Source organism: Saccopteryx bilineata, chromosome 5 (genome assembly GCF_036850765.1).
Source record: "Saccopteryx bilineata isolate mSacBil1 chromosome 5, mSacBil1_pri_phased_curated, whole genome shotgun sequence".
NCBI lineage: Eukaryota > Metazoa > Chordata > Mammalia > Chiroptera > Emballonuridae > Saccopteryx > Saccopteryx bilineata.
In genome coordinates this window covers 33,688,319-33,713,494 of record NC_089494.1, presented here as the reverse complement: position 1 = coordinate 33,713,494, position 25,176 = coordinate 33,688,319, and the positions used below count along the sequence as shown (strand labels likewise).

General features: G+C 37.8%; 1 protein-coding gene across 1 annotated transcript in view; it reads right to left on the bottom strand.

The window, feature by feature from the left end:
• Nucleotides 1-25,176, bottom strand: part of C2CD6 (C2 calcium dependent domain containing 6) — a 99,509-nt gene that overhangs the window by 56,719 nt on the left and 17,614 nt on the right. Inside the window, exons 4-12 of the mRNA XM_066233025.1 lie at nucleotides 23,513-23,673; nucleotides 19,591-19,713; nucleotides 17,609-17,653; nucleotides 16,600-16,668; nucleotides 14,828-14,907; nucleotides 6,996-7,142; nucleotides 6,528-6,633; nucleotides 4,654-4,717; nucleotides 2,155-2,198 (exon numbers count right to left, since the gene is read on the bottom strand). Coding sequence (XP_066089122.1) covers nucleotides 2,155-2,198; nucleotides 4,654-4,717; nucleotides 6,528-6,633; nucleotides 6,996-7,142; nucleotides 14,828-14,907; nucleotides 16,600-16,668; nucleotides 17,609-17,653; nucleotides 19,591-19,713; nucleotides 23,513-23,673 — 839 coding nt within the window. The remainder of the gene's footprint in view (nucleotides 1-2,154; nucleotides 2,199-4,653; nucleotides 4,718-6,527; nucleotides 6,634-6,995; nucleotides 7,143-14,827; nucleotides 14,908-16,599; nucleotides 16,669-17,608; nucleotides 17,654-19,590; nucleotides 19,714-23,512; nucleotides 23,674-25,176) is intronic.

Genomic DNA, 25,176 nt, shown 5'->3' with positions numbered 1-25,176 from the left:
ACCCCACCAATCCCTCTATAGGTTGCAAGCTTGGTGGGTTAGGGCAGCTGAGGTTGGGAATACAATGTTAGTGGGACCCCCTACTTCAGGGGTCTCTTGGTCAAGGTCATTATGGGGAATATGGCCCCTACTCCAGAGCCTAATACCTCAGCCACTGGTGGATACTCAAATTTTATTTCTCCCCAACAAGGTGAGCAGCAGGTTCAGATCAAAGTGGGGCTGACACTCCCCTCTGCAGAAATTCTTCCAGCTGGTAAGCCCCTGGTCTCAGAGAGGAAGACAGAGATTCTCTCCTAGGGCTAACTGTGCCCCCCAGAAAGTGGCTAAGCCCCTCAACCAGATCAAACAACAGGCTTATAGGGACCCACACTTTAAATGTTCATGCTCCAAACCTCTCCTTCCCCCTGTGGAACCTAGCCCAGTGGGGCCAGGATATCCAGCACCTGGGCTGGCTGACTATAAAGTTCCACCTTGTCCAATGCATATGAGCCATTGTGCTGGTGCTAATCACAGAAAGTGAAACTCACCTCAGCTGGGCCTGGTATGAGATACCTTTCTTTAAGACACGCCACCAGCAAGGTTTGTTAGGTCTTGAACTGATGCTTTCTGCAGCTGGCCACTGGATATGCCAGCCCTGGGTCTCTTCCTTGAGGGAACCCAGCACAGACCAGTGAGGGACACTGCCTGTGAACGGCCCTCAGCAACCTTCTTGGAGCTATAAGCAATCCAGTTTGCAGCTACCTCTGCTGGGCCCAGGTGCACATGTAAACACCAAGCCACACATCTAGGCTGGTTTTTACTCACACTGGGCCTTGGAGGAAGGTCAGCAAAAGGCTGAGGTTCCATGAACTTCGCCTCTTGCAGCCTCTGTCTGCTGGCTGCTTGTTGGCCTTGGCCACTGAAATAAAACCTCTTGGTAGAGTCTAGAGCCTAGGGCAATTCAGGGATTAGGAAGGGTGGTGAGTGTGGACAGCCCTAGGGGTCAGTCTGTCCAAACTTTTTTCAAAGACCTCAGTAGGGTGTGGCCCAGGAGTCCAATGGGTGTGGCCTCTGAGGCCCAGAGATGTGGTCTGGCCACAGTCTGGACAGTTTCTACTGAATCTCTAATGAGGTGGAAGTACCAGTCATAGTCTCGGGAGAGTGTGGGAGGGGTCGGGGAAGCTCTGGCCTCAACACCAGAAACTGAGTCACTGATACACTTCCTGCTTCCTGGCTAACTTTTCAGAACAGCCAGTCTCCATGGGGTGGGGCAGGAGGAATTCCTGAGGGTGCTGTATTGCTTTCCCCCAGGTTGATGCCACACAGAGGGGACTACTCCATCCAAGAAAGATGGTAACAGCAGTAGTGGAGAATGAATCAGCACAGGGGTTCTGGTGGCCATACCCCACAGTGTCTCTTTCTGGGCCACCAACTTCACACTCTCCTCACTCAGCTCTGGTTCTCTCAGACCTCCCTCTTTCAGAGCCCTAGGTAAGTGTCTGTGAACGAGACTTTCTGCGCTGGCCCTTTAAGATGGAGCCTTCATCTCCCAGAGTTCCGGTCTTTTTCTCACAGAAGAAACCTCAGCTCTTTTCACCGCCAAATGCTGTGTGGGCGCTTCTTCTAGGCTCTGGGACTCTAGGCTGGGGCAATGGGCCTGGTGCTGAGGACCCACACCTCTCAGGGTGGGCCTTCTACAGTGAGATTCCCTCTGGACCCTCCACCACCACTCACTCCTGGGAGCGGGGCAGCCCTTTCTGCATCTCCACCCTTCCTACCAGTCTCAGTGTGGCTTCTTCGGGGATCCTTGGTTATAGGCTCCTCTTTGTTTACTCTAAAGTTAGTTTTTCAAGATGATTGTTCTTAAATTAAATTGTAATTCAATTTGGTCTTGGGAAGTGGCAGTTTGAACATCTACCTACTCCATAGCCATCTTGGAAATTTCATATTTATTTTTTAAATTTCACTATTTTATGCTAGAACTTTCATTTTAAGAGTATGATTTTACTTAAATAAATCATGTAACTATAAAGATATTGCCACAACAAAAATAACCAGGATAACCTGATAACTTCTTGAGCACTTTTTTCTATCTATAAATATTTCTCCATTTATAAATATTTCATCCCTTTAAGAAATGGTGACTATTTTGAGTTGTCTCCCAAGTTCCCTTACCTCAGCTGGAATATTTTTAGCTTCCTCACTTATAACAGGGATATCTGTTAAGAAATTAATAGGATATTTTATTTATATAAAATAAATATTATATGTATGTACACTAATACATTATTATTATAGTTTTTCTAACCAAGAACAAAGAACAATTTAAATCAGAGCAGCTATTCAAACAAATGCTATTTAGTAAAAACAGACCGATAATCTCTTAGAAAATGGGGAAGTGCTAAATGTGCAAGTATGAAGATAAAATGAAAATATATAAAGTGACTAGATTTCAGATCCACCAATTAAGATTAAAAAACAGGTATACAGTATATTTTGCTAAAAGTCAAAAGGAAATAAAACAAATCCCAGATGGCAATGATAAGGCTGGGACTGGAAAAAGAGATTAGAATAAACCATTCAAGAGAGGCTAATTAAGGCACCTGTAAAATTTTCCTAGAAGTACAAGGATTACATCTTTAGCAAGCAGAAAAGGAAAACCTAAAAGGGAGAGAGTGGAAATTAAAAACTGAGATACAAAAGAATATATAAGTCTAGTAGAAAAAATTATATAGTCATTATTAGCTGTGTGATTGTGATCAGCTCATTTTTCTGAGCCTTGGTTTTCTCACATGTAAAATAGGCTAATGGTATCTTATAGGTACAATACAAGTAAAGGTAAGATGTGAGAAACAATATGGTTACATGCTTAGGCCCAATAGACTAGGCTCAAATTCAAATTTCATCATTTAATGGCCATGTGACCACTGGTTTGATTCTCAGTTTTCTCATCTGTAAAAATGTAGATAAATAATAATAGTACCCTCAATTGACTGCTGTGAGGATTTATTTACAGAGCCCAAGTAAAGTGCCTGGGACACTGTGATCAATAAATGTTAGCTATAACTATAGAAAGCCATAAGAGTGATCCAATGGGATTTGACTTAAACTCTTTGATAAGTGAAAAAAATTTTTTTTAAGAAAAATAGGGCAACCATCAGTGAGTAAAAGAGGTAAACCTCTAATCTTCAACAGTGATACTGAGGAGGAAACTGTGATTCTCCTACACCTAAAACTTCAATGTTTTAGGTAAAGATACACCAGCTCTTCTAGGCTGGTTACTCTTCAGAGGTTAGAAAATGTATCTATAGACACCTGATGTAGCCAGGAAAGTGGAGGGAGAAAAGCAGAAAAGTCACTGTGGCAAAAGTTTTATAACAATAAATCATTAATACCTGCAGAATTTAAGATTTTAAAGATACAATATTAGGCATCCATTTTAATTTACTTTCTAAATAAATCTTTTCATAGAGATTTTTAAAAAAGATTGCATGAAGTTTATTTTCTATTAGTTAAATATCTTTCCAATAATTGTGGTATGTTTGAGTATTCAATATTTTAATTTCCTGTCCTTCTCTTTCCTCCCTCCTTTCCCTTACACACACACACACACACACACACACACACACCACACACACACCTCTACATAAAAGAGACCAATAGCTCTACTGAGTTAATAACTTTTAACAAAAATACCTTTTTATAGATTTTAAATTTTAACTCTTTTTTTGTCCTTAAAGGAGTAGAGGAGCATTAAAATATTTTAGATAACACTGAATTAAGTCTTTTCTTTGGAGTATATAAAATAAATACTACATATCAAAATTATGATGAACTATTATATATTTATTCCCTATAAAGATATGAAATCCACTTAAAGTGCAAATTACTAATTTTATATTTGTGACATAACCACCCTGCCTTTTTTTTCAGAGAGAGAAGCAGGGGGAGAGAGAGACAGGAACATCAGCTATATGTGACTTGACTTGGGATTGAACCAACAACCTCTGTACTCCAAGACATCACTTCAACCAACCGAGCTATCCTACCAGGGCTTAATTTTTACTGATTTTTAGAGAGAAAGAAAGAGGAAGGGAGAGAGAAGGTAGGGGGGAGGGAAGCATTTGTTGTTTCACTCAGTTGTGCATTTATTTTATTTTATTTTTCCAAGTGAGAGGAGGGGAGATAGACTCCTGTATGAGGTCCCATCAGGATCCACCCAGCAAACCCCATCTGTGGCAGATGCTCTACCTATCTGGGACCATTTTTAGCACCTGAGATGGAGGCTCCAGGGAGCCATCTTCAGCTCCCAGGGCCAATGTGCTTGAACCAACTGAGCCATGGCTGCAGGAGGGGAAAAGAAAGAGAGAGAGAGTGAGAGAATGGTGAAGGGGAGGGGTGGAGAAACAGATGGTCGCTTCTTCTGTGTGCCCTGACTGGGAATCGAATCCGGGACATCCACACACTGGACCACGCTCTACTAATGAAATAACCAGTCAGGACCAATCATGTATTTTTCAGTTGTTTCCCATGTGTGCCCTGACCGAAGACTGAACCCACAACCTTGTTTCGGGATGACGCTCTTCACTGACTTAGGTAACAAGCCAGGGCCCTTAATCACTTTGTTTTTAATTATCTCAATAAAAAATACAAAAAGTAAATTTGTTTCTTAACCTGACGTTACATCTTCAGGATTCTCTTCAAATTGACTTTCAGGTACCGCATTGGTATTATTTCCCTAGAAGCAAAAAAAAAAAAAAAAAAAAAAAAGAAAGAAAAAGAAAATATATTGGAGAAATGTTTAAAGAACTAAAACATTTTTCCCTGTCTTTATAACTTTTAATACATTTTTAAAAATTTACAGAAGACAAGAAGGATATGTATTTGTAAGAAAAGCAAACCAAATAGCACTCATTTGAAGAAAAGTCCACATTGGCTAGGAGTTGAAGTTCCAGGGAGAGGATACCCAGGAATTGACAGTGTGCTAAAATGATGAATGTACACAGAAAAAGAAGATAAATGACATAATGCAACTTCATGGACTATAAGAGGACACCTCCAGTAAACATATTACCTTTTATTAAAATATTGATACGTTATGGCCTATGAGTTGAAAAGTGATATGGATCATTAGAAAATTCCAAGAAGAATTATATGGTAGAATGATCATTGACTCTTATAAAATACTGATCTTTCACTAAAAACCCAAAGTCCACAATCCTTTTAATGACTTCTCCAAATTTCTCTAAAATACCAATTCAATTTGGTAATGCTAATCAGTTTATTCTATAGCAGCACAACTCTGCCCAATTATAATAGAGGCATTAAAAATCATGAATATATCAGTATGTTATAACTACCATTTCACTTCAATGTTTTATCTACTGAAATCCCTGTGACTCTTTTATTGCCAGATAAAAATATATGTTAGACTGCATTTCTAAATATTAAACCTTACTTATATATCTGATAAGGGTGTCGTACCTAACTATGTAAAGAATTCTTATAATTCAACAATAAAAATACAAAAACCCAATTTAAAAATCATCAATGGTTTTGAATAATGATTTATTCAAAGAAAATATAGAAATGACCAGTAAGCACATCAAAGATGCTTATATCATTGGTCATTAGAGAAATGCATATCAAAACCACAATGGAATACCACTTCAAACCCACCATGAAGGCTGTATTTTTTTAAAAAATAAAAATAAATGTTGGAACCCTCATACATTACTGTTTGAATGTAAAATTATGCAACTGCTATGGAAAACAGTTTGGCAATTCCTGAAAAGTTAAACAGGGAATTACTCTGTGATCCAGTTATTCTACTCCTAGGTATATATACTCCCAAAATTAAAAACATATGCTCACATAAAAACCTATACATGAATGTTCATTGAAGTATTATTCATAATGGCTACAAAGTGAAAAGAACTCAATGCCTATCAACTGATGATTGGATAAATAAAATATGGTATATTTAAACAATGGAATATTATTTTGCAATAAAAAGAAATAAAGTATTGATATATGCTACAACAAGGATGCATCTTGAAAACACTATGCTAGGTCAAAGAAGCAAGTCACAAAGGACCATATATTTTATGATTTTATTTATATGAAATGTCTAGAGAAAGCAAATCAATAGAGACAGACTGTAGGGCTAGGGGACATGGGGATTGGGAAGGTACAGCCTAAGAGGTGTGGGCTTCTTTGGGGGTTAATAAGAATGTTCTAAAATTGATTATAATAATGCATGCACAACTCTGCAAATATACTAAGGGCTACTGAATTGTACACTTCAAATGGGTGAATTATATGGTATATAAATAGCTCAACAAAGCTGTTAAAAAACTAAACCTTATAAATTATCAACTAATATTTATTGATAAATGTCACATTATCAAAATAGTAAATTGCATGAATCATAAATTTTATATAATGAGAACATTAACAATATCTGGTCATCACTTTAAATTATCATAATCATTTTAAATAAAAAAGAATTAAAAGCTATATATGGGAGAAAGTATTATGTTGGTTACCTTAAGTTCCTTAGGTTCCATTTCGGGAGTAAAAAGTCCTTCTAAATACATAGCTTTTTCTCTCCATGTAGGAAGATCTCTATATTCTTTTTTCATTTTTTCCAGCCTAAAGAAAGAAAATATAAAGTTATAGATTTAAAAAGCAATAGGAATATATATGGTGGGTTCAAAAAAAATACATACAATATGATCCAAGAAATAACATCTAATCCAAAAGGCTTGCCCCAGGTTACCTCTTTGCTGACACTATCTTATAAATGATTTTTCACCTCTTTTCTTGCCAAAGCACTGAGTTTTAAAACAAGCACCTAAATATGGTAAGCAAAACTCAAGAATAACCTCTAAACCCATGAACTGTAACCATGATGAAGGTTTCTAGATTAATAGCAAGCCTATGTCTCAAAGAAAAAAATTAATATACAAATAACATGTCAATAAGATTTTTTTAAATTGCTTTTTGTTTTTTACCTTTCCCGAGGTTGTTGCTGAAGTTTTTCAAGTCGCACTACAGAGGGCTGTCTGGACTGGGGTGTTGAAGTTGGAATCCCAACAGCAATATTTAGGTCTGGGGATAAGAATGCTGGATATTCTATTGACTGTGGCTTAATAACATTTCTGCAAAATGGTAATAAAGTTAAATATTGAAATAATACAAAAGTATACTTCCAAAACCGGTGATAGTTATCACTTTTGAATCATTTTCTTTTATACTGTAACCTCAACTATCCACCTTGGGTCCTCAGAGCTTAGAGCTAGGAAAGAAGACAAAAGTCAGAAATCCTGAGAGAAGTGCTCTCTTGATTAGTCTTACTACTAAGATCATGGGCAGCAGAAATGCGAAAGAGAAGGAGCCAAAGTTCTGAAGAGAAGCAGAAAATGTTTGAGCCCAGACCTCTCTCCCAATCTCTAGATCCAAATCTCCTAACTCATAGCACAGTCAGGTTGACACATAAAATTAACTATTACAAGTTCACCCTTTGTCAACTTGGTACTCAGAAGCATTTCCTTAAAACACATTTAATCTCCAAATGAAAGCAAGAAACAATAACATGCTATAACTCTTGTGCACACACCCAAGAATTCACTAGCCCCTTCCCCAGAAGAGAAGTGCAAAGTCCTTGGGTGTTTACCCTTCTCAATATCCTGAAGCTTAAATACTATGATGCAAGGTTAACAATATTTTAATATTATGATATAAAGTCAATACAGTGGTCCCTGGTTTATCACAGGGGTTAGGTTCCAGAACCCCCCACCCCATGATAGGCAAAAATCTGCGGAGTAGCAACCTTGTATTTCTTTTATTACTTATTTCTATTTTAAGGCTTTATAAACCCTCCTCACACTCTTATAAACCTTTCCCACACTGTTATTAACCTTTCTCACACTCTTATAAACACTTCCTATGCTCTTAATCATTTTCTATACTTTTAAACCTATGTAATTTTAACAACATATAAAATTCTCTATGGGTACTCACCAGTGAATATACAGTAATATTCTTGTAATATGTTTTAATTACTTTTTTATATTGTTTTCAATTTTTAAGCTAAAAATGCTTATTTTACCGCAAAATAATAAATATATAAAAATACCTATATACTACAAAATCCTGTGATATAGTGAAAAATCCATGATACAAAGTTAGATATATACAATTTAAAAATCCACGATACAGTGAGGCCGTGAAAAGTGAACCACAATAAGGCGAGGGACGACTCTATATCCTATGTTAAATGATAAGGAGATAAAAGAGGGAAGAAAATAGATATTTGTGATATATTTTCAGATCACTCAGTAAATGGGCCCTAGTAGCACACCCAAATGAGAAGTACGTTGCCTCCAAAATCCAGAGGTCCCCTCGGTGTTGTGCTTTTTTTTTTTTTTTTTTTGGTTTAGGAGGGGCCAGATACAATTTATCTGTTACCTTAGCAGAAATATCTTTTTTTTTTTTTTTTTTAATTTTATTTCTGAAGCTGGAAACGGGGAGAGACAGTCAGTCAGACTCCCGCATGCGCCCAACCGGGATCCACCCAGCACGCCCACCAGGGGCGACGCTCTGCCCACCAGGGGGCGATGCTCTGCCACAACCAGAGCCACTCTAGCGCCTGGGGCAGAGGCCAAGGAGCCATCCCCAGCGCCCGGGCCATCTTTGCTCCAATGGAGCCTTGGCTGCGGGAGGGGAAGAGAGAGACAGAGAGGAAGGGGGGGGGGGTGGAGAAGCAGATGGGCGCTTCTCCTATGTGCCCTGGCTGGGAATCAAACCTGGGTCCCCCGCATGCCAGGCCGACGCTCTACCGCTGAGCCAACCGGCCAGGGCCAGCAGGAATATCTTGACAAGCCCCATACCACTGGATTCCTAAAATTTCACTGTGGTTGAAGGCCCCTGAATTCTGTTTAACTTTTTCCCACCTTGACATGCAAATATCCTACCTATAAGTCTAGAGCTATGTATGTGCCAAGAGGGTACTAGTTATCAGGGGAATCTTTTCATTAATTATATAACTGTCTAACCACTATTCCGTATATCTGAAAAAAGCCTAGTTCTTGCTCACTTGACCTAATCAACATAATATCATCATTGTAATGGACCTGTGTGATAAGTTATGTAAGGGAAAAATGATGATTCCTGTGAACTAAATTGGGACATAGAACTGGAGAATTGATATTCCCTCAGGGAGAGCCTTGCCAGCTGAAAGCAAACTGCTTCTGATGGTCTTTATTAACAAGCATGGAGAAAAAAGCATTTGCCAGGTCATCAGTTGCATACCAGGTATCAGGGGGTGCATTAATTTCCTCAAAGCAATGAAACCATATCTGGCACAGCAGCTGCAACTGGAGTTCACCACCTTATTACGATAATCTACTGTCATTCTTCAAGATCCATCTGTTTTCTGCACAGGCAAAGCGAGTTGAATGGGGATGTGATAGGAATCACCTGCTGGATCTTTCAAGTCCTTGATGATAGCACTACCCTCTGTAATCCTTCCAGGACTGTGGTGTTGCTTTTGGTTTACTATTTTCCTGGGTAGAGGTAGGTCTAGTGGTTTCCATTTGGCCTTTCCCACCATAATATCCCTCATTCCACAGGTCATGGATGAGGATACAAATGGATGGATTCACCAACTGCTGAGTTTGGCTATTCCACTGCACCCACTGTGGGATGGATCAGTGTTAAAACTCCACTGGCCATCTCTGACCTCCATAAGCCCCTACTCTGATTGGGCAACAACAGGGATATTTTGGATCATCCGAAATTAGTGTCAGTTCAGAGCCAGTGTCCAGTAGTCTCTAAAAGCTTGGATTATCTCCTTTTCCCTTGTGCACAGTTACCCTAGTAAAGTGCTCTAGTTTCCATTGGGAAAAAGCTGGGAGAGAGTAACATTAGAAATTTTTGGCAGTGTGCCAGAGTCTCTCCTCAAGGGTTCAGGCCTCTTCTTCATTCAAGGGGTTCTGGGTCTATAAACTGGCTCAAACTGGGCATTATCGAGGAGCTGTGACTTTGTTTTTATAATTCAGGTTAGAATTTTGTTCACTTGACCTACAACTTTCCACTTATACAGATCAAGTAAGAACTTAGTAGGCTTCCTACGTATTTTTTTAGAAACGTGATCAACTAGCCAATATCCACCCCACAGTGGTCTGTGTCTGTATGAGTCAGACTATTCTGATTGCTGCTATGACCAGTGTCCACTACAGTAACTACTCCACTTTGCCTCCGGTGCTTGAGTGCCATCCCTTGGCCCCTACCAAACTGGGATCTGACTACTCCCAATTCATTTAGGTTTTCAAGTTTAGTGATGACAGTTCCCACCATAAGGATCCCATTTATTCCCAATCAATGCCCTCATTTTAACAGACATCCAGTGAGGCTGGTTGTTCAACTTGCATTGTAATTCATCCAGTCACAGGATGAAAATCTGGGTCTGATTTTCAGTAACTTAGTCCGTGTTGTTACAGGAGATGAGGGTTTCCTTCAGGGTGCATGTAGAAGATTTCAGGTCATTTATGCAGTGCTTATGCTAGAAATTTGAATTCTTTTCTTTCTCAACTTTGTGCCGTAACATCAAGAGTACCTAGTCAATTTCATTATATTCAATAGTGTGACAAAACCGTTTGAAAGTATCATATACACAGTCACCCAGATCTTTGCTTCTTATAAATGATTAGCAGTATTAAATCTAATCAGATTAGAGATTAGAAACAGTTCCAGAAACAGACCAATACAGAAAATTCATCCTTAATATTCTGTTCCCCTAGAGCTACTATTGTGGATACTTTCAGAATCAAAATCTGTATTAGTCAAGGTTGTTTAGAGAAACAGAACCAATAAGGTGAGAGATGGATTTATTATAGGGAATTGGATAATTCAATTATGGCGGCTAACAAGTCACAAAATCCGCAGGATGAATTGGCAAGATGGAGACTCAAGGGAGGGGCTAATTGTGTAGTTCTAGTCCTAAAGTCTGCAGGCTCAAGTGCAGAATCAGTAGATATTTCCACTTGAGTCTGAAGGCAGGAAGAAGCCAATGTTCCAGTTTAAAGGCAGTCAGGCAGGAGACAGTCTCTCCTACTCTGGGGAGGGTCAGATTTTTTGTTCTGTGCAGGTCTCCAACTGACTGGATGAAGCCCATCAGCATTAGGGACAACAGTCTACTTTACTCAGTCTACTGAATTACATGTTAATCTCAACCAAAAACACCTTCACAGACACACTCAGAATGTTTGACAAAATATCTGGGCACCACATGGTCCAGTTGAGTTGACCCATAAAAGTAACTGTCACAGCCCTAAGCCATTGCCTTAATTCAGACTGTCATAATTGTTTTTATGTAGACTAAATACAATAGCTTCCACCAATCCTCGACACTCAATCCTAAACCGTTTCTGTCCATATTTAATCCTATTGATATCGTCATTATAAATGTATGTTGGTCATGCTATGTCCCCTACTTAAACCTCTACAATGGTTCTGTACTGCCTGCAGCATCTCCAAACACTTCCAATGAAGAACTCCTGTGGACAGAGAACAGTGACGGTCTCTGGAGGTGTAACTTAATGCAGTTAGACACAAGCACACCATTTCTTGGAAGCATTTCGTTATCTTAAGAAATTTATATAATTAAAAACAATTCTATTCCATAATTTATAAGTGTTAATTTTAATATAACATTTTCCTTCTCAAAATCTTTGAGTAAAGCAACACTCCAGAAAGATGCACCATGTTTTCCAGAGCATTCGTTTTGCCCTGCCACACCTCTGAGGACTCAAACAGTAACATTTATTCACATTTGAGAAGCATAAACCTAAAATAATGATGATGGTGATGATGGAATATTTATTACTTTAATAAGTAGCTAACAACTAAGCATTTTACTGTTTGCTACTATGTCCTAAGTGCTTTATGTTTAACTTATTTATCACAATAACTCATTTGGGTAATTATTATCTTTATCCCATTCAATAAATGAAGCACAAACAGCCTAAGTAACTTGCCCAAGGTCACCCAGCAGACCCAAGATATAAGCCTATACAGTCTGGATCTAGAGCCTAAACTCGAACTCTTGCCCCTGCTGACTGCTCCACCTCACCCTCCATTGCTCCCCTTCTCACTCCTACGCTCCTAGCCACTCACAACTAACTACTCCCTGTTCTCTAATACAGCACAGCCTCTTATGACTCCCACCTGTTACATATGATCCATCTTGGTGGAATGTGTCTCCTTACCCTTGCAAAATCACCTCTGTTCATTTTTCAAGTCTTATATCAAACACCTTTTCTTTTGTGGAGTCTTTCTTGAGAATACTTTTCCCTAATTCCCCTAAGAAGTATAAATTTTTTCTTGGCTATGTCCCATAATTCTTTTTCTTTTTTTTGTATTTTTCTGAAGTGAGAAGCAGGGAGGCAGAGAGACAGACTCCCACATGCGCCTAACCGGGATCCACCTGGCAAGCCCACTAGAAGGTTATGCTCTGCCCACCTGGGGCATTGCTCCGTCGCAACCATAGCCATTCTAATGCCTAAGGCAGAGGCCATGGAGCCATCCCCAGCACCCGGCCAACTCTGCTCCAATGGAGCCCTGGCTGCGGGAGGAAAAGAGAGAGATAGAGAGAAAGAAGAGGGGGGAAGGCAGAGAAGCGGATAGGTACTTCTCCAGTGTGCCCTGGCCAGGACTCAAACCTGGGACTTCCATATGCCAGGCTGACACTCTACCACTGAGCCAATCAACGTCCAGGGCCTGTCCCATAATTCTTTATGTTCACCTTTGAGGGGGTCTCATCCCATTTGAACTATAATAATGTTTTTTAGCAAGAGAGGGTAGATCTGGAGATAGGAAGGGAGAGAGATAAGAAGCATCAACTCATAGTAGGGGCATTTCAACTGTTCATTAATTGCTACTCATGTGTGCCTTAACCAAGGCTCCAGCCAAGCCAGTGACACCTTGCTCAAGTCAGTGACCTTGGGCTCAAGCCAACGACTATGGGATCATGTTGATGATCCCATGCTCAAGCCAGCTACCCTACGTTCAAGTTGGCGAGCCTGTGCTCAAGTCAGCAACCTCAGGATTTCTAACCTGGGACATCTGCAATGTCATGGGGGCATAGCAGATACTCAATAAATGTTTATTCAATCAATAAATGAATGGATAAGGAAATAACAAGCAATAAACATTAAGAAAAAACACTTCACTTTACTATTTCAACAAATCACCAGTATCAAAAAGACAAAATTTATTTTTAATATAATACCCAGTGTTGGTGAGACTATAGGACAATAAACATTTCAGAATACAATTTCCTGTCTTATACCTAATTCCCTAATTCTATTTCAAATATTTTCCATTTCTTATTCTTAGCACTAGAGATTAAAATGTCTCTCTCATTTTTCTTTGATCTATTTTTACTGTAGAAATTTCAAGACTGGTTGATATATTCTATTTTACTTTTGGTTTGCTAATGACATTTTTGACCAGAGATTGACTTTTGGCTAGATTTGAAAGTAACAATTGGAACGTGTGGAATTCGAGTAAACACTACTATACTGCAGAGCAGAAAACTAAAAACTACTAGATACCTTGATCATAAAAGGCCCTCATTTATTTCCACAAAAGGAATATTTCAGCCAACTTTCCTCATCTGCTGCTCTGCCCTTCGCTCTTTCAGCCAGGAAGCTGGCATCCGCCTCCTTTAGCTTTCTTGTCTCCAGACCTCCTCACCATCTTTCTTCAGGGCTACAACCAGAAACTCAAATTTTCTCTCTCCTTTTTAAGCAAAAAAATCCACTGCTCTCTTTACCTTGGAGTTGAACCCATTCTAGCCAGGCCTTCCAGTGGTTGGCAAACTCATTAGTCAACAGAGCCAAATATCAACAGTACAATGATTGAAATTTCTTTTGAGAGCCAATTTCTTTAAACTTAAACTATATAGGTAGGTACATTCCTTATCGAGGTAGCGCCCGCACATGGTATTTTTTTTTTTTTTTTTTGCTTTTCATTTATAATATGAAACATTTATACAACAGAGGGGGCTAAAGGCAAAGTATTTGAGTTCTTTACTTTAGCCAGTAAAGTGTTTTCATGGAGCCTAGTGGATATGGTTTTTTTTTGTTTTTGTTTTTTAATAAATGTTTATTAATGGTAATGGGATGACATTAATAAATCAGGGTACATATATTCAAAGAAAACATGTCTAGGTTATCTTGTCATTAAATTATGTTGCATACCCCTCGCCCAGAGTCAGATTGTCCTTCGTCACCCTCTATCTAGTTTTCTCTGTGCCCCTCCCCCTCCCCCTAACTCTCTCCCTCCCTCCCTCCCATGTCCTCCCTCCCCCCACCCCTGGTAACCACCACACTCTTGTCCATGTCTCTTAGTCTCGTTTTTATGTTCCACCAATGTATGGAATCATGTAGTTCTTGTTTTTTTCTGATTTACTTATTTCACTCCTTATAATGTTATCAAGATCCCACCATTTTGCTATAAATGATCTGATGTCATCATTTCTTATGGCTGAGTAGTATTCCATAGTGTATATGTGCCACATCTTCTTTATCCAGTCTTCTATTGAAGGGCTTTTTGGTTGTTTCCATGTCTTGGCCACTGTGAACAGTGCTGCAATGAACATGGGGCTACATGCCGCACGTGGTATTTTGTGGGAGAGCCACACTCAAGGGGCCAAAGAGCTGCATGTGGCCCGCGAGCAGCAATTTGCTGACCAGGGCGAAACCAAAATGCTCCATCAAATGGATTAAATGTTTCAAAGCCCACATGATCTAACTGTATTAATAAGACTTCAAACACTTACGTCACAGGGTCTCTTCTTTCTGGAGGTGGTTCAGGATTCATAAACATGGATGGTTCGACAATTTTCTGAAGAGGTTTTAACTGGAGAAAATAGTAAGTAGACTTTAACACTGTTTAGTGACAGTTACAGTGCACCCTAATCCTACACTTCTGGGCTATGAAATAGGCCTTAAACGATCCATATAAGGAGAAAAGGAATTGAGAGAGGACGAGAGAACTAACATTTACTGCCAAGAATATTGCTAACAATATCTGCCAAGAATTTATATCTTTAAGATTATTGAATCCTCTCAGTAATCCCCTGAGGTAGATAACTATGCCTATTTTACAGAGCCTGTAATACTGAAGATGAGTAATTTGTTCCAGGTTAGCCAATAGGCATGAGAGCCAGGATTTGACTGCAGCTTCATCCGCCTCCAGAGCAGTCCTCTCTTAGACGTTATCACGATAGGTAAGTAGGGGACAATACTACCTAACAGCTCACAGCCAGAGAAACAAAATTGAACTTTTATTATATGTCCTACTCTTTTCCGTACAATGCCTTGTTTCTTGCTTTTGTCGAGTCCACTTACATAAAACTATTCTTGACCAGTTTTATTTGAAAAGGATATTTCTCCTTAAGAATGGGATTGTTACATGTTATATTCAAACACAAAATCTATCTCTGAGGTTGATGCTTATAAACTGTGACTGTCACCAAAAAAAATAGACTAAATAATTAGGGGCCTCTATAAGACCTAATTCACAATAAGAAAAGATAATACTGTAGACAGAAGGAAAAAAGTCAAAGCAGAGAAAAAAAAATGTTTGTGCCTTTCATTTCTATATTACTTACTTCTGACTCAAAAATGCATTAAATATCATAATGATCTACCACAGGTAAAATTTTAAAATATATTTTACAGAGATTTCTCAGTTAACAAAGTGGCAGATTTTTTTAATAAAACTGTACCCACTTTCAATTCATAATTAAAAAGGAACCAAGCCTATAAAAATAGCAAAAACTAAAAATGAAAGATTATATGCAAAGTATAGGAGCCATTTCCCCAATATAACTGCAGCACTAACAGGACTGGATTTATAAATGCCCCAGAGCTGTGGTAATGCCCAGGGATATCAAGAATTATTTCAAACATCTGATGAGACTATATGTTGGTATAATTTTTCTAGAACAATTTCTCAAAAAGTTCATTGTTTTGGACAATAATTTTCATTATAGGAATCTAACCTATGTATACAATGAAAGGACATAGGTTAATGTACAGAAATTTTCACCATAACATGGATATATGAGGTGAATTTAAAGGAGCAGGTCAAAGCTACAAAGATATCTTCTTTGGGCATGTTACTTTCTGATGAATCAAGGAAGATACAAATAACACCAGATACTTAAATAACCACTAGGAAAAGGAGCATAAACAATCAGAGTACAATTATCTGATAACATCAATGACTCATTTTAATGAATATTTTAAAATATAAAAATCTACACTCACTTCTTGAATACTTAAAATAATTGTTTTCAATTACATAAGTATGCACAGACACACACACAAGCAAATTTTATAATAAAGATATTTTGAATAAAAGATCATTACTTTAAAATGGATAAGCAAATAATGGCAAAGTTTCATTTTTCTTTAGACTGGAGTAAAACAGCATTCTTTTAAAAATATTTATTTTAAAGAATTTATCAGACTGGAAAGGGTTGGGGCTCAGAAGGGGATGAGGCGACTGAAGAGCCACAGAATAGTTTTTAAAAAGAGAACTAACCTGATGTGAGAATCCATAACCAAAGTTACCATAGGAGAACATAAACTCCACCTCCAACCTGCAGACAAACTAAACATGAGGCAAATTTATTGGTTTGATCAGAAAGCTATTTTAATGAAGAAGTGATAGCCAGTGATATTTTTACTTCACAAATCTATAAATTAGAAAACCAAATCATGATTCTCCTGATTAAAAAAAATATAAAGTTACCAAAAGAATTCCTATAAAAGAATCGATGGACTTCCTAAAATGTTAAAAACTTTTATGTTAAAGTTAAGCCATATTATATGACTAAAATGTGGAGATATCAATTTATAATTCTTAATAGGACACGCTGAGATACATATTATGTATATATGTATATATCATATACACATGTATATATATTTTAAAAGATTTACTCATACTTCTCCCACCTCCACTTCCATTTTCAGATAATATTTTGGCTTAGTCTCTAAACCCCGCTTGTTTATATGTGAAATGCAAGAAGGTGTCAGAGGTTATGACCTCAAATGTCCATTATTCTATTTTTTATGCTCCTTGTCCCTGTTTCAGCATTGGTGGCAGAAGCCTCTCTGAATAGAGAAGAGCAAGTAATCAAGATAATAACTTTTAAGTACTTAAAAAGAAATTAAAGTGAGAACTGGAAACAACTCTCTAGAAACTCAAGGAGAAAAATAATATTTCCTCAGCAAGTGATAATCCTGAGGCTATACTGTCAGAGAAACAGCTAGAGGCGTTTTACTCTCTTACCCAATGGTTTCTAATTTTCTTGTTCACCATTGAGCAGTAAGATTGGTTATTAATTTTTTTAAAAAAGGTGGAGATGAAGATTTTGTAAGTAAATACTGTATTCTCCATTTAATATATTTCTATTAATTCAGATAGTGTCTAATAGGGCAACAAAAGAATGAAAACAGCATCAGAGTCTACAAACAATATCAGAGTAAAGGTATATAAAATGTTAAGTGTAGGTATAAAACTTTGGAAGTTTCAATAAAGCTCTTACTGTTTTTTTATTCAACATTTGAAATTCTTCAGTAAAGCACCCTTTCTAGAAAAAAATAAATAATAAAATTATTAAATATAGACTCGCTCATATATAAAATTTAAACCATTTCATAAATTTTTAAAAATTAGGTAATGATTTCAATGCACCTATGATTAATTTAGTATTAATTTAGTAGTTAAAATACAAATAAAATGAATATTTGGAAGAAAATCAGAATTCCAGATTGTACGAAAAATAAATGTCAATTTCTACAGTTATGTTTTAGACAAAAAATGTTCCTGCTAGTTATAATACTCCTTTATGGAAGTCTTAGAGGAACTGTACTTTTAGAAAATATAATTTCTTATTGAAAGGTTAAACATAAATCTACATGATAAGCTGACTCTGTCTTGCAAAAAAAAAAAAGAATATTCTCCTACATAACTACAATATTAGTATCATACTAGAGAATTAACAATTTTAGAATTTTATCTAATATTCAGTATATATTAAGTGTCATAACTTTCTCAAGAATGTTTTTGTAACTTTTTTAAACCTGTATTCAATCCAAGTTATTGCATCTCTTTTAATCTAGAACAGTTGTTGCACCTTTGTTTTTTCTTTAATGACCTTAACTTTTTTTTTTTTTTTTTTTTTTTGGCAGAGACAGAGAGAGAGTCAGAGAGAGGGATAGATAGGGACAGAGAGACAGGAAGGGAGAGAGATGAGAAGCATCAATTCTTTGTTGCAACACTTTAGTTGTTCATTGATTGCTTTCTCATATGTGCCTTGACCAGGGGCTATAGCAGACCCAGTGACCCCTTGCTCAAGCCAGCAACCTTGGGCTCAAGCTGCTGAGCCTTGCTCAAACTAGATGAGCCCACACTCAATCCGGCTACCTAGGGGTTTCGAACCTGGGTCCTCCACGTCCCAGTCCAACACTCTATCCATTGTGCCAACACCTGGTCAGGCTGACCTTAACTTTTTAAAGCAATGATGGTATGTCTCACATTATTTACCTTATCATGTTGTCATGGCATTATTTAACTTTTCCTCCATCTCCTAAAAATTACATCTAGACTTGGGTTGATTAGACCTAGCTTAAACATTTTTGATAAGAATAATTCATAGGTTGTGTATGTCATATTATACCACCTTAGGTGTTAAGTTGTCTACAATTACTTATGCTAAGTTCAAGCTCTTGGTTAAAATGGTAACCATCACATCTCACTATTGTACAGGAACATTTCCGCTTTTGTAACAATTAATCTGTGGTCTCGTACTTTGGCACCATTCAAATATCTTGTTTCCCAAACATTTTTTACCTAATGTTTTACCACTGATAACTCTTGACTGAATTATTATTCACTATAAAATGTTGCAAAAATGGTAAATTTGTAATTCTATCGTTCCTTCTACTTTAGGAGCTGGCATTCTTCTGTTTAAAAATAAAAGGCTTTCCTTTTTCTTCCCATGCTGTCTCTCTCTCTCTCTTTTTAAGATCACCAAGGATTCATGGATTTTTCTTGTTTCAATATTTGTAATGGGAGTGGGGGACAGGACACTCCAAGGAAGGAGAAAGCAAGAGAGAAGGAACCACAAAAATCTGTGTGTAAACTCTGCCCAAAACTTTTGCTGACCCCAAAATGACACATGCACAGGGCAGATGGCAAGCAGCACAGCTGAGGATAAAAAAAACCCTGAAATTTATGCTGCCAACTGAGAGATAGAATTTGTGGTTTTAGTTTTGTTTAAAAATATTTCAGAAAATATGCTTAATTTTTCAGATTGTACCACGGCCCTTCCAAAAAAAATTTTTCAAAAACATTATGCTGTTATAAACCAAAGAAAAATTTTTAGTAGCCAGAGGGAGATATGTTTCCTGAGCACGAGTTTGAAGGCAGATAATAAACACAAGGAATCCTTCAGGTATAGCTAAATCTTAATAAACACCAACTGGACAGTGTGATACTAAAGTGAAAAATGATCTGCATACGTACCAGAATTACTTCATAGAGGTGTACCTGAACACTCCCTAACAGGACAGCACATTTCTCTTTATTGTCATATTGTATTAGATCCAAGTGAATGTTATTACGCACATCATCTTGACGCTTGGGGACCTTGATACAAAATACACGTAAAAAAGAAGCATTATATTTTCAGTCTGATTTCAGATATAATTTCTGAATAAATACATCTATAAACTATATATTATGTGCATATCTAATCATTAGTTTTCAGCCTTATAACTTTTCAATCTCAGTCACATATACCCTAATGTCAACAAAAATCAGGATCTTGTTTATATCTAATATCAAATGTAGTCTTTTTGAAACACCCATTATATACATTCTCTCTTTTAATTCTACATAGAAGTTTAGCCTCAATGTTCTACTGAAACTTATCAAAGGTAATCCAATAGCCAATCCAAATAACCAATGTAATCCAAACATCCAATACCAAAAGATATCCAACATCATTCTCAGCTTTTTTCTTTAACTTTTTGATAAAATGTACACCATTGTATCAACTTGGAACTTAAAAATCTGTAATACAGTATCATTATTATGTCACCTTTAAGATCTATACACTCTTGCTGATTAGAAAAACATCTCATACCTTCTAACCCCAAGATTCTAAGAGCATTTTTTTAATTAAGTGAGATACAACTAATATACAACATTGCATTACTTTTAGGTGTATGACATAATGATTTGATATTTGTATATATTGCAGAATGATCACAATAGTCTAGTTAATACCCATCACTATACAGTTACACCTTTTTTTCTTGTGATTAGAACTTTTAAGATCTACTCTCTTTGCAGCTTTCAAATACACAATACAGTATCATTAACTATTGTTACCATGCCATACATTAGATTCCCAGAACATATACTGTATTTCCCCATGTATAAGATGCACCCCCAAAATATTTGGGGTCTAAAAACTGGATGCGTCTTATATAGTGGTTGTAGGGGATTTTACTTGCATTTCCCACTTTTGCACATGGATGAGGAGTTGTATGAATTTTATGATGATCAAAACTTGAGTTCAATAACTTTACATAATACACCTTTTCCCCCATTTCAGGTCAAAATTAAGGTGCATCTTATACGTGGGAAAATATGGTATAGCTTATATTTTATATATATATATTATAACTGGAAGTTTGTACCTTCACCCATTTTGCCCACCCCCAAAACTCCACCTGTGGCAACCAGCAGTCTGTTCTCCATATACATGAATTGGGATTTTGGTTTATTTTTTTTAGATTCCAGATTTAAGTTAGATAATGCAGTATTTGTCTTTTTCTGTCTTACTTCACCTAGTATTATGCCCTCAAGGTCCATTCATGTTGTTGCCAATGGCAGGATTTACTTCTTTTTTTATGACTCAATAACATTTTATTTAAAAAAAATTTTAATCTCTTTATCCTTGGATGGACACTTAGGTTTCTTTCCCCACATACTGGCTATTGTAAATAATGGTGCAATGAACCTGTGGGGGATGCAGATATCTTTCTGAGATAGTGTTTTTCTTTTCTTTGAATAAATACCCAGAAGTAGGATTACTGGATCATATGGTAGTTCTAGTTTCAATTTTTTTTTTTTTTTTTTTTTTATTTTTCTGAAGCTGGAAATGGGGAGAGACAGTCAGACAGACTCCCGCATGCGCCCTACCGGGATCCACCCGGCACACCCACCAGGGGCTACGCTCTGCCCACCAGGGGGTGATGCTCTGCCCATCCGGGGCGTCTCAACCAGAGCCACTCTAGCGCCTGGGGCAGAGGCCAAGGAGCCATCCCCAGCACCGGGGCCATCTTTGCTCCAATGGAGCCTCGCTACGGGAGGGGAAGAGAGAGACAGAGAGGAAGGAGAGGGGGAGGGGTGGAGAAGCAGATGGGCGCTTCTCCTGTGTGCCCTGGCCGGGAATCGAACCCGGGACTTCAGCACGCCAGGCCGACGCTCTACCACTGAGCCAACCAGCCAGGGTAGTTTTAATTTTTTGAGGAGCCTTAACACTATTTTCCATAGTGGCTGGACCAATTTACATTCTTATCAATAGTATTCAAGGGTTCCCTTTCTACACATCCTTGCCAACACTTGCTATTTCTTGTCTTGTAGATCACAATCATTTTAACAGTGTGAGGTGATATCTCATTGCGGTTCTGATTTGCATTTCCCTAATGATTAGTGATGTTGAGCACCTTTTCATGTACCTATAGGCCATCTGTATGTCTGCTTTGGAAAAATGTTTATCAGATCCTCTGCCCATTTTGTAATTGGATTTTTCTTCTATTGAATTGAAAGAGTTCTTTATATATATTTGAGTATTAACCTCTTATTAGATATATGATTTGCAAATATTTTCTCCCATTTTGTAGGTTGTATTTCATTTTGTTGATGCTAATGAGAGTATGTATATTTTGGGGAATTGTTATAAAGACTGAAGAGGTTAATCCATACAAAAATAATTGGAGAAAAAATAAGTAGAGAGATTTTATATAAGAAGAATGGAGAAAAAAGAAATACTGTTATTTATGAACTAAATTTTTGTGCCACCTCAAAATTCATATGTTGAATTCAAAATCCACAACAACATGGATGGACCTTGAGAACATTATACTGAGTGAAATAAGTAAAGCAGAAAAAGCTAAGAACTGTATGATTTCACACATAGGTGGGATATAAAACTTGAGACTCATGGACAGAGGTAAAAGTGAAGTGGTTACCAGGGGGAAGGAGAAGTGCGGGTGCAGGAGGGGGAGAAGGTGGGGGTAAAGGCGGAAGAGAGACAAATATACGGTGATGGAAAATGATTTGACTGGCTGATGGCTACACAACATAATCAACAGTTCAAATGCTACAGAAATGTTTACCTGAAACCTATGTACTCCTATTGATCAATGTCACCCTGTTAAAGTTAGTTTTCTAAATAAAAAATTTAAAAAAAGAACCCTAAAACCCCAATGTGATGATGGTATTTGTAAGTGGAGTGTTTGGGAGGGTAGAACTCTCATAAATTGAATTAGTTTCCTTATAAAAAGAGGCACAAAAAGGATGATCTCTCTTTGCTCTCTGCCATATCACTGTACCAGTAAGAAGATGACCATCAGCAAACCAGGAAGCAGGCTGTCGCGAGACAACGGATCTGACAGGACCTTGATCTTGAACTTCCCATTTTTCAGAAAGGTGAGAAATAAACATTTGTTGTTTTTTTTTTTGTTTTTTTTTTTGTTTTTTATTTTATAATTTTATTTTTTTAATGGGGTGACATCAATAAATCAGGATACATATATTCAAAGATAACAAGTCCAGGTTATCTTGTCGTTCAATTATGTTGCATACCCACCACCCAAAGTCAGATTGTCCTCTGTCACCTTCTATCTTGTTTCCTTTGTGCCCCTCCCACCCCTATCCCTCTCCCATTCCCCCCTCCCCCCCGTAACCACCACACTCTTATCAATGTCTCTTAGTTTCACTATTATGTCCCACCTACGTATGGAATAATACAGTTCCTGTTTTTTTCTGATTTACTTATTTCGCTTCGTATCATAAACATTTGTTGTTTAAGCCACCCAGTCTACAGTAATTTGTTATAGCAGCCCAAACTGACTAAGACGGGGTGGAAGATAGTAGATGGGAGGGAAAGAGCAAGACAGACAAATGCATGTGTGATAAAACACTGACAGTAAGAACTCAGGGGAAACGATCACCAGATTGTATACTTCACAGTAAGCTATTTATCTTTTTTAAAAACATCAACTAGCCCATAATATAGAAATAGAATACTGTAAAATAACATAAAGGTACTGCTTTCGTTTCTTTCCTATCCCCCACAAAAAGATATAACTAATGTAGCATATTTGAAACTATAAAATACATTCTTATATTTAAAAGAGAACTTTAACATTACCTGTACAGAAAAATACTTCATGTCATCAAACTTAATTATGGTTTTCCTTTCATTACTGACATTTTGTGTGTTTTGGGGTAGAAAGCTACGCATTTTTGTACATTTTACAACGTTGTTTATAGTGATGCGAATGCACAAATTATCATAATGCTGTAAATTGACTGAAAACATAAATATTTAGGAAGCAAATTTTGTTGTGATTGAACAATAATGCATTATAAAATTAATCCATTAGACAATTCAGGCCAAAACCTAAAAATCAATCATATAAAGAAAGAGGTAATTGTAGAGCATATTAAATAGTAAAAAAGCCCTTTAAAAATAATAATTTTGCCCATCAATATTAGGTACAATATAAGTAGGAAAAGAATCTTTTTTAGGTCATTTCTCATATTTTTATCCTTATATATATTTCCATTGTAATTCCTTTGCAATTTTTCTTTTACCTTTTTTTTTTTTTTTCTGTATTTTTCCAAAGTTAGAAGTGGGGAGACAGTCAGAGAGACTTCTGCATGCGCACGCCTGGGATCCACCTGGCATGCCCACCAGGGGTTGATGCTTGGCCCATCTGGGGCATTGCTCTGCTGCAATTGGAGCCATTCTAGTGCCTGAGTGGGAGGCCACAGAGCCATCCTCAGTGCCCGGGCCAACTTTGCTCCAAGGGAGCCTTGGCTGCGGGAGGGGAAGAGAGTGATGGAGAGAAAGGAGAGGGGGGAGGGTGGAGAAGCAGATGAGCACTTCTATGTGCCCTGCATGGGAATCAAACCCGGGACTTCCACATGCCTGGCCAATGCTCTACAGCTGAGCCAACCAGCCAGGGTGATAAACATTTTAAAGTGATAAACATTTACAATAATATATAGTTGAAATTTTTTTCTAAGCATAATTGCATAGAAATTCAAAAATTGTCATCTGAGAGTAATTTATTTTTAAATTTAAGACACAATTTAGAACAGCATTCTACTCTAATTCATTTCACTATATACTTCACTTATACTATAATACATATATTGGTGTGCATGTTTATCTTTCATAACACTGTGTGCATTAAAATAATTTTGTGTCCCTGGCCGGTTGGCTCAGTGGTAGAGTGTTGGCCTGGCGTCCGGAAGTCCCTGGTTCCATTCCCCGCCAGAGCACACAGGAGAAGCACCTGTCTGCTTCTCCACCCTCCCCCTCTCCTTCCTCTCTGTCTCTCTCCTCTCCTCCCGCATGGCCCGGGCGCTGGGGATGGCTCCTTGGCCTCTGCCCCAGGCGCTAGAGTGGCTCTGGTTGCAACAGAGAGACGCCCCGGAGGGGCAGAGCATCGCCCCCTGGTGGGCGTGCCGGGTGGATCCTGGTCGGGCACATGCGGGAGTCTGTGTGGCTGCCTCCCCATTTCCAGCTTCGGAAAAATAGAAGGAAAAAAAAATTGTTTTTATAATTTTACTAATTATCTTTAAAAATCTCTTTATAAAGAATTCTCTTCACTAATTCATTTATGTAAAAAAGAAACACCAGGCCTGACTGGTGGTGGCACAGTGGATAGAGTGTCAACCTGGGATACTGAGGACCCAGTTTCGAAACCCTGAGGTCATCAGCTTGACAGCGGGCTCATCCAGCTTGAGCACAGGCTTGCCAGATTGGGGATGGTGTCATCAACATAATCCCAGTGGGGTCACTGG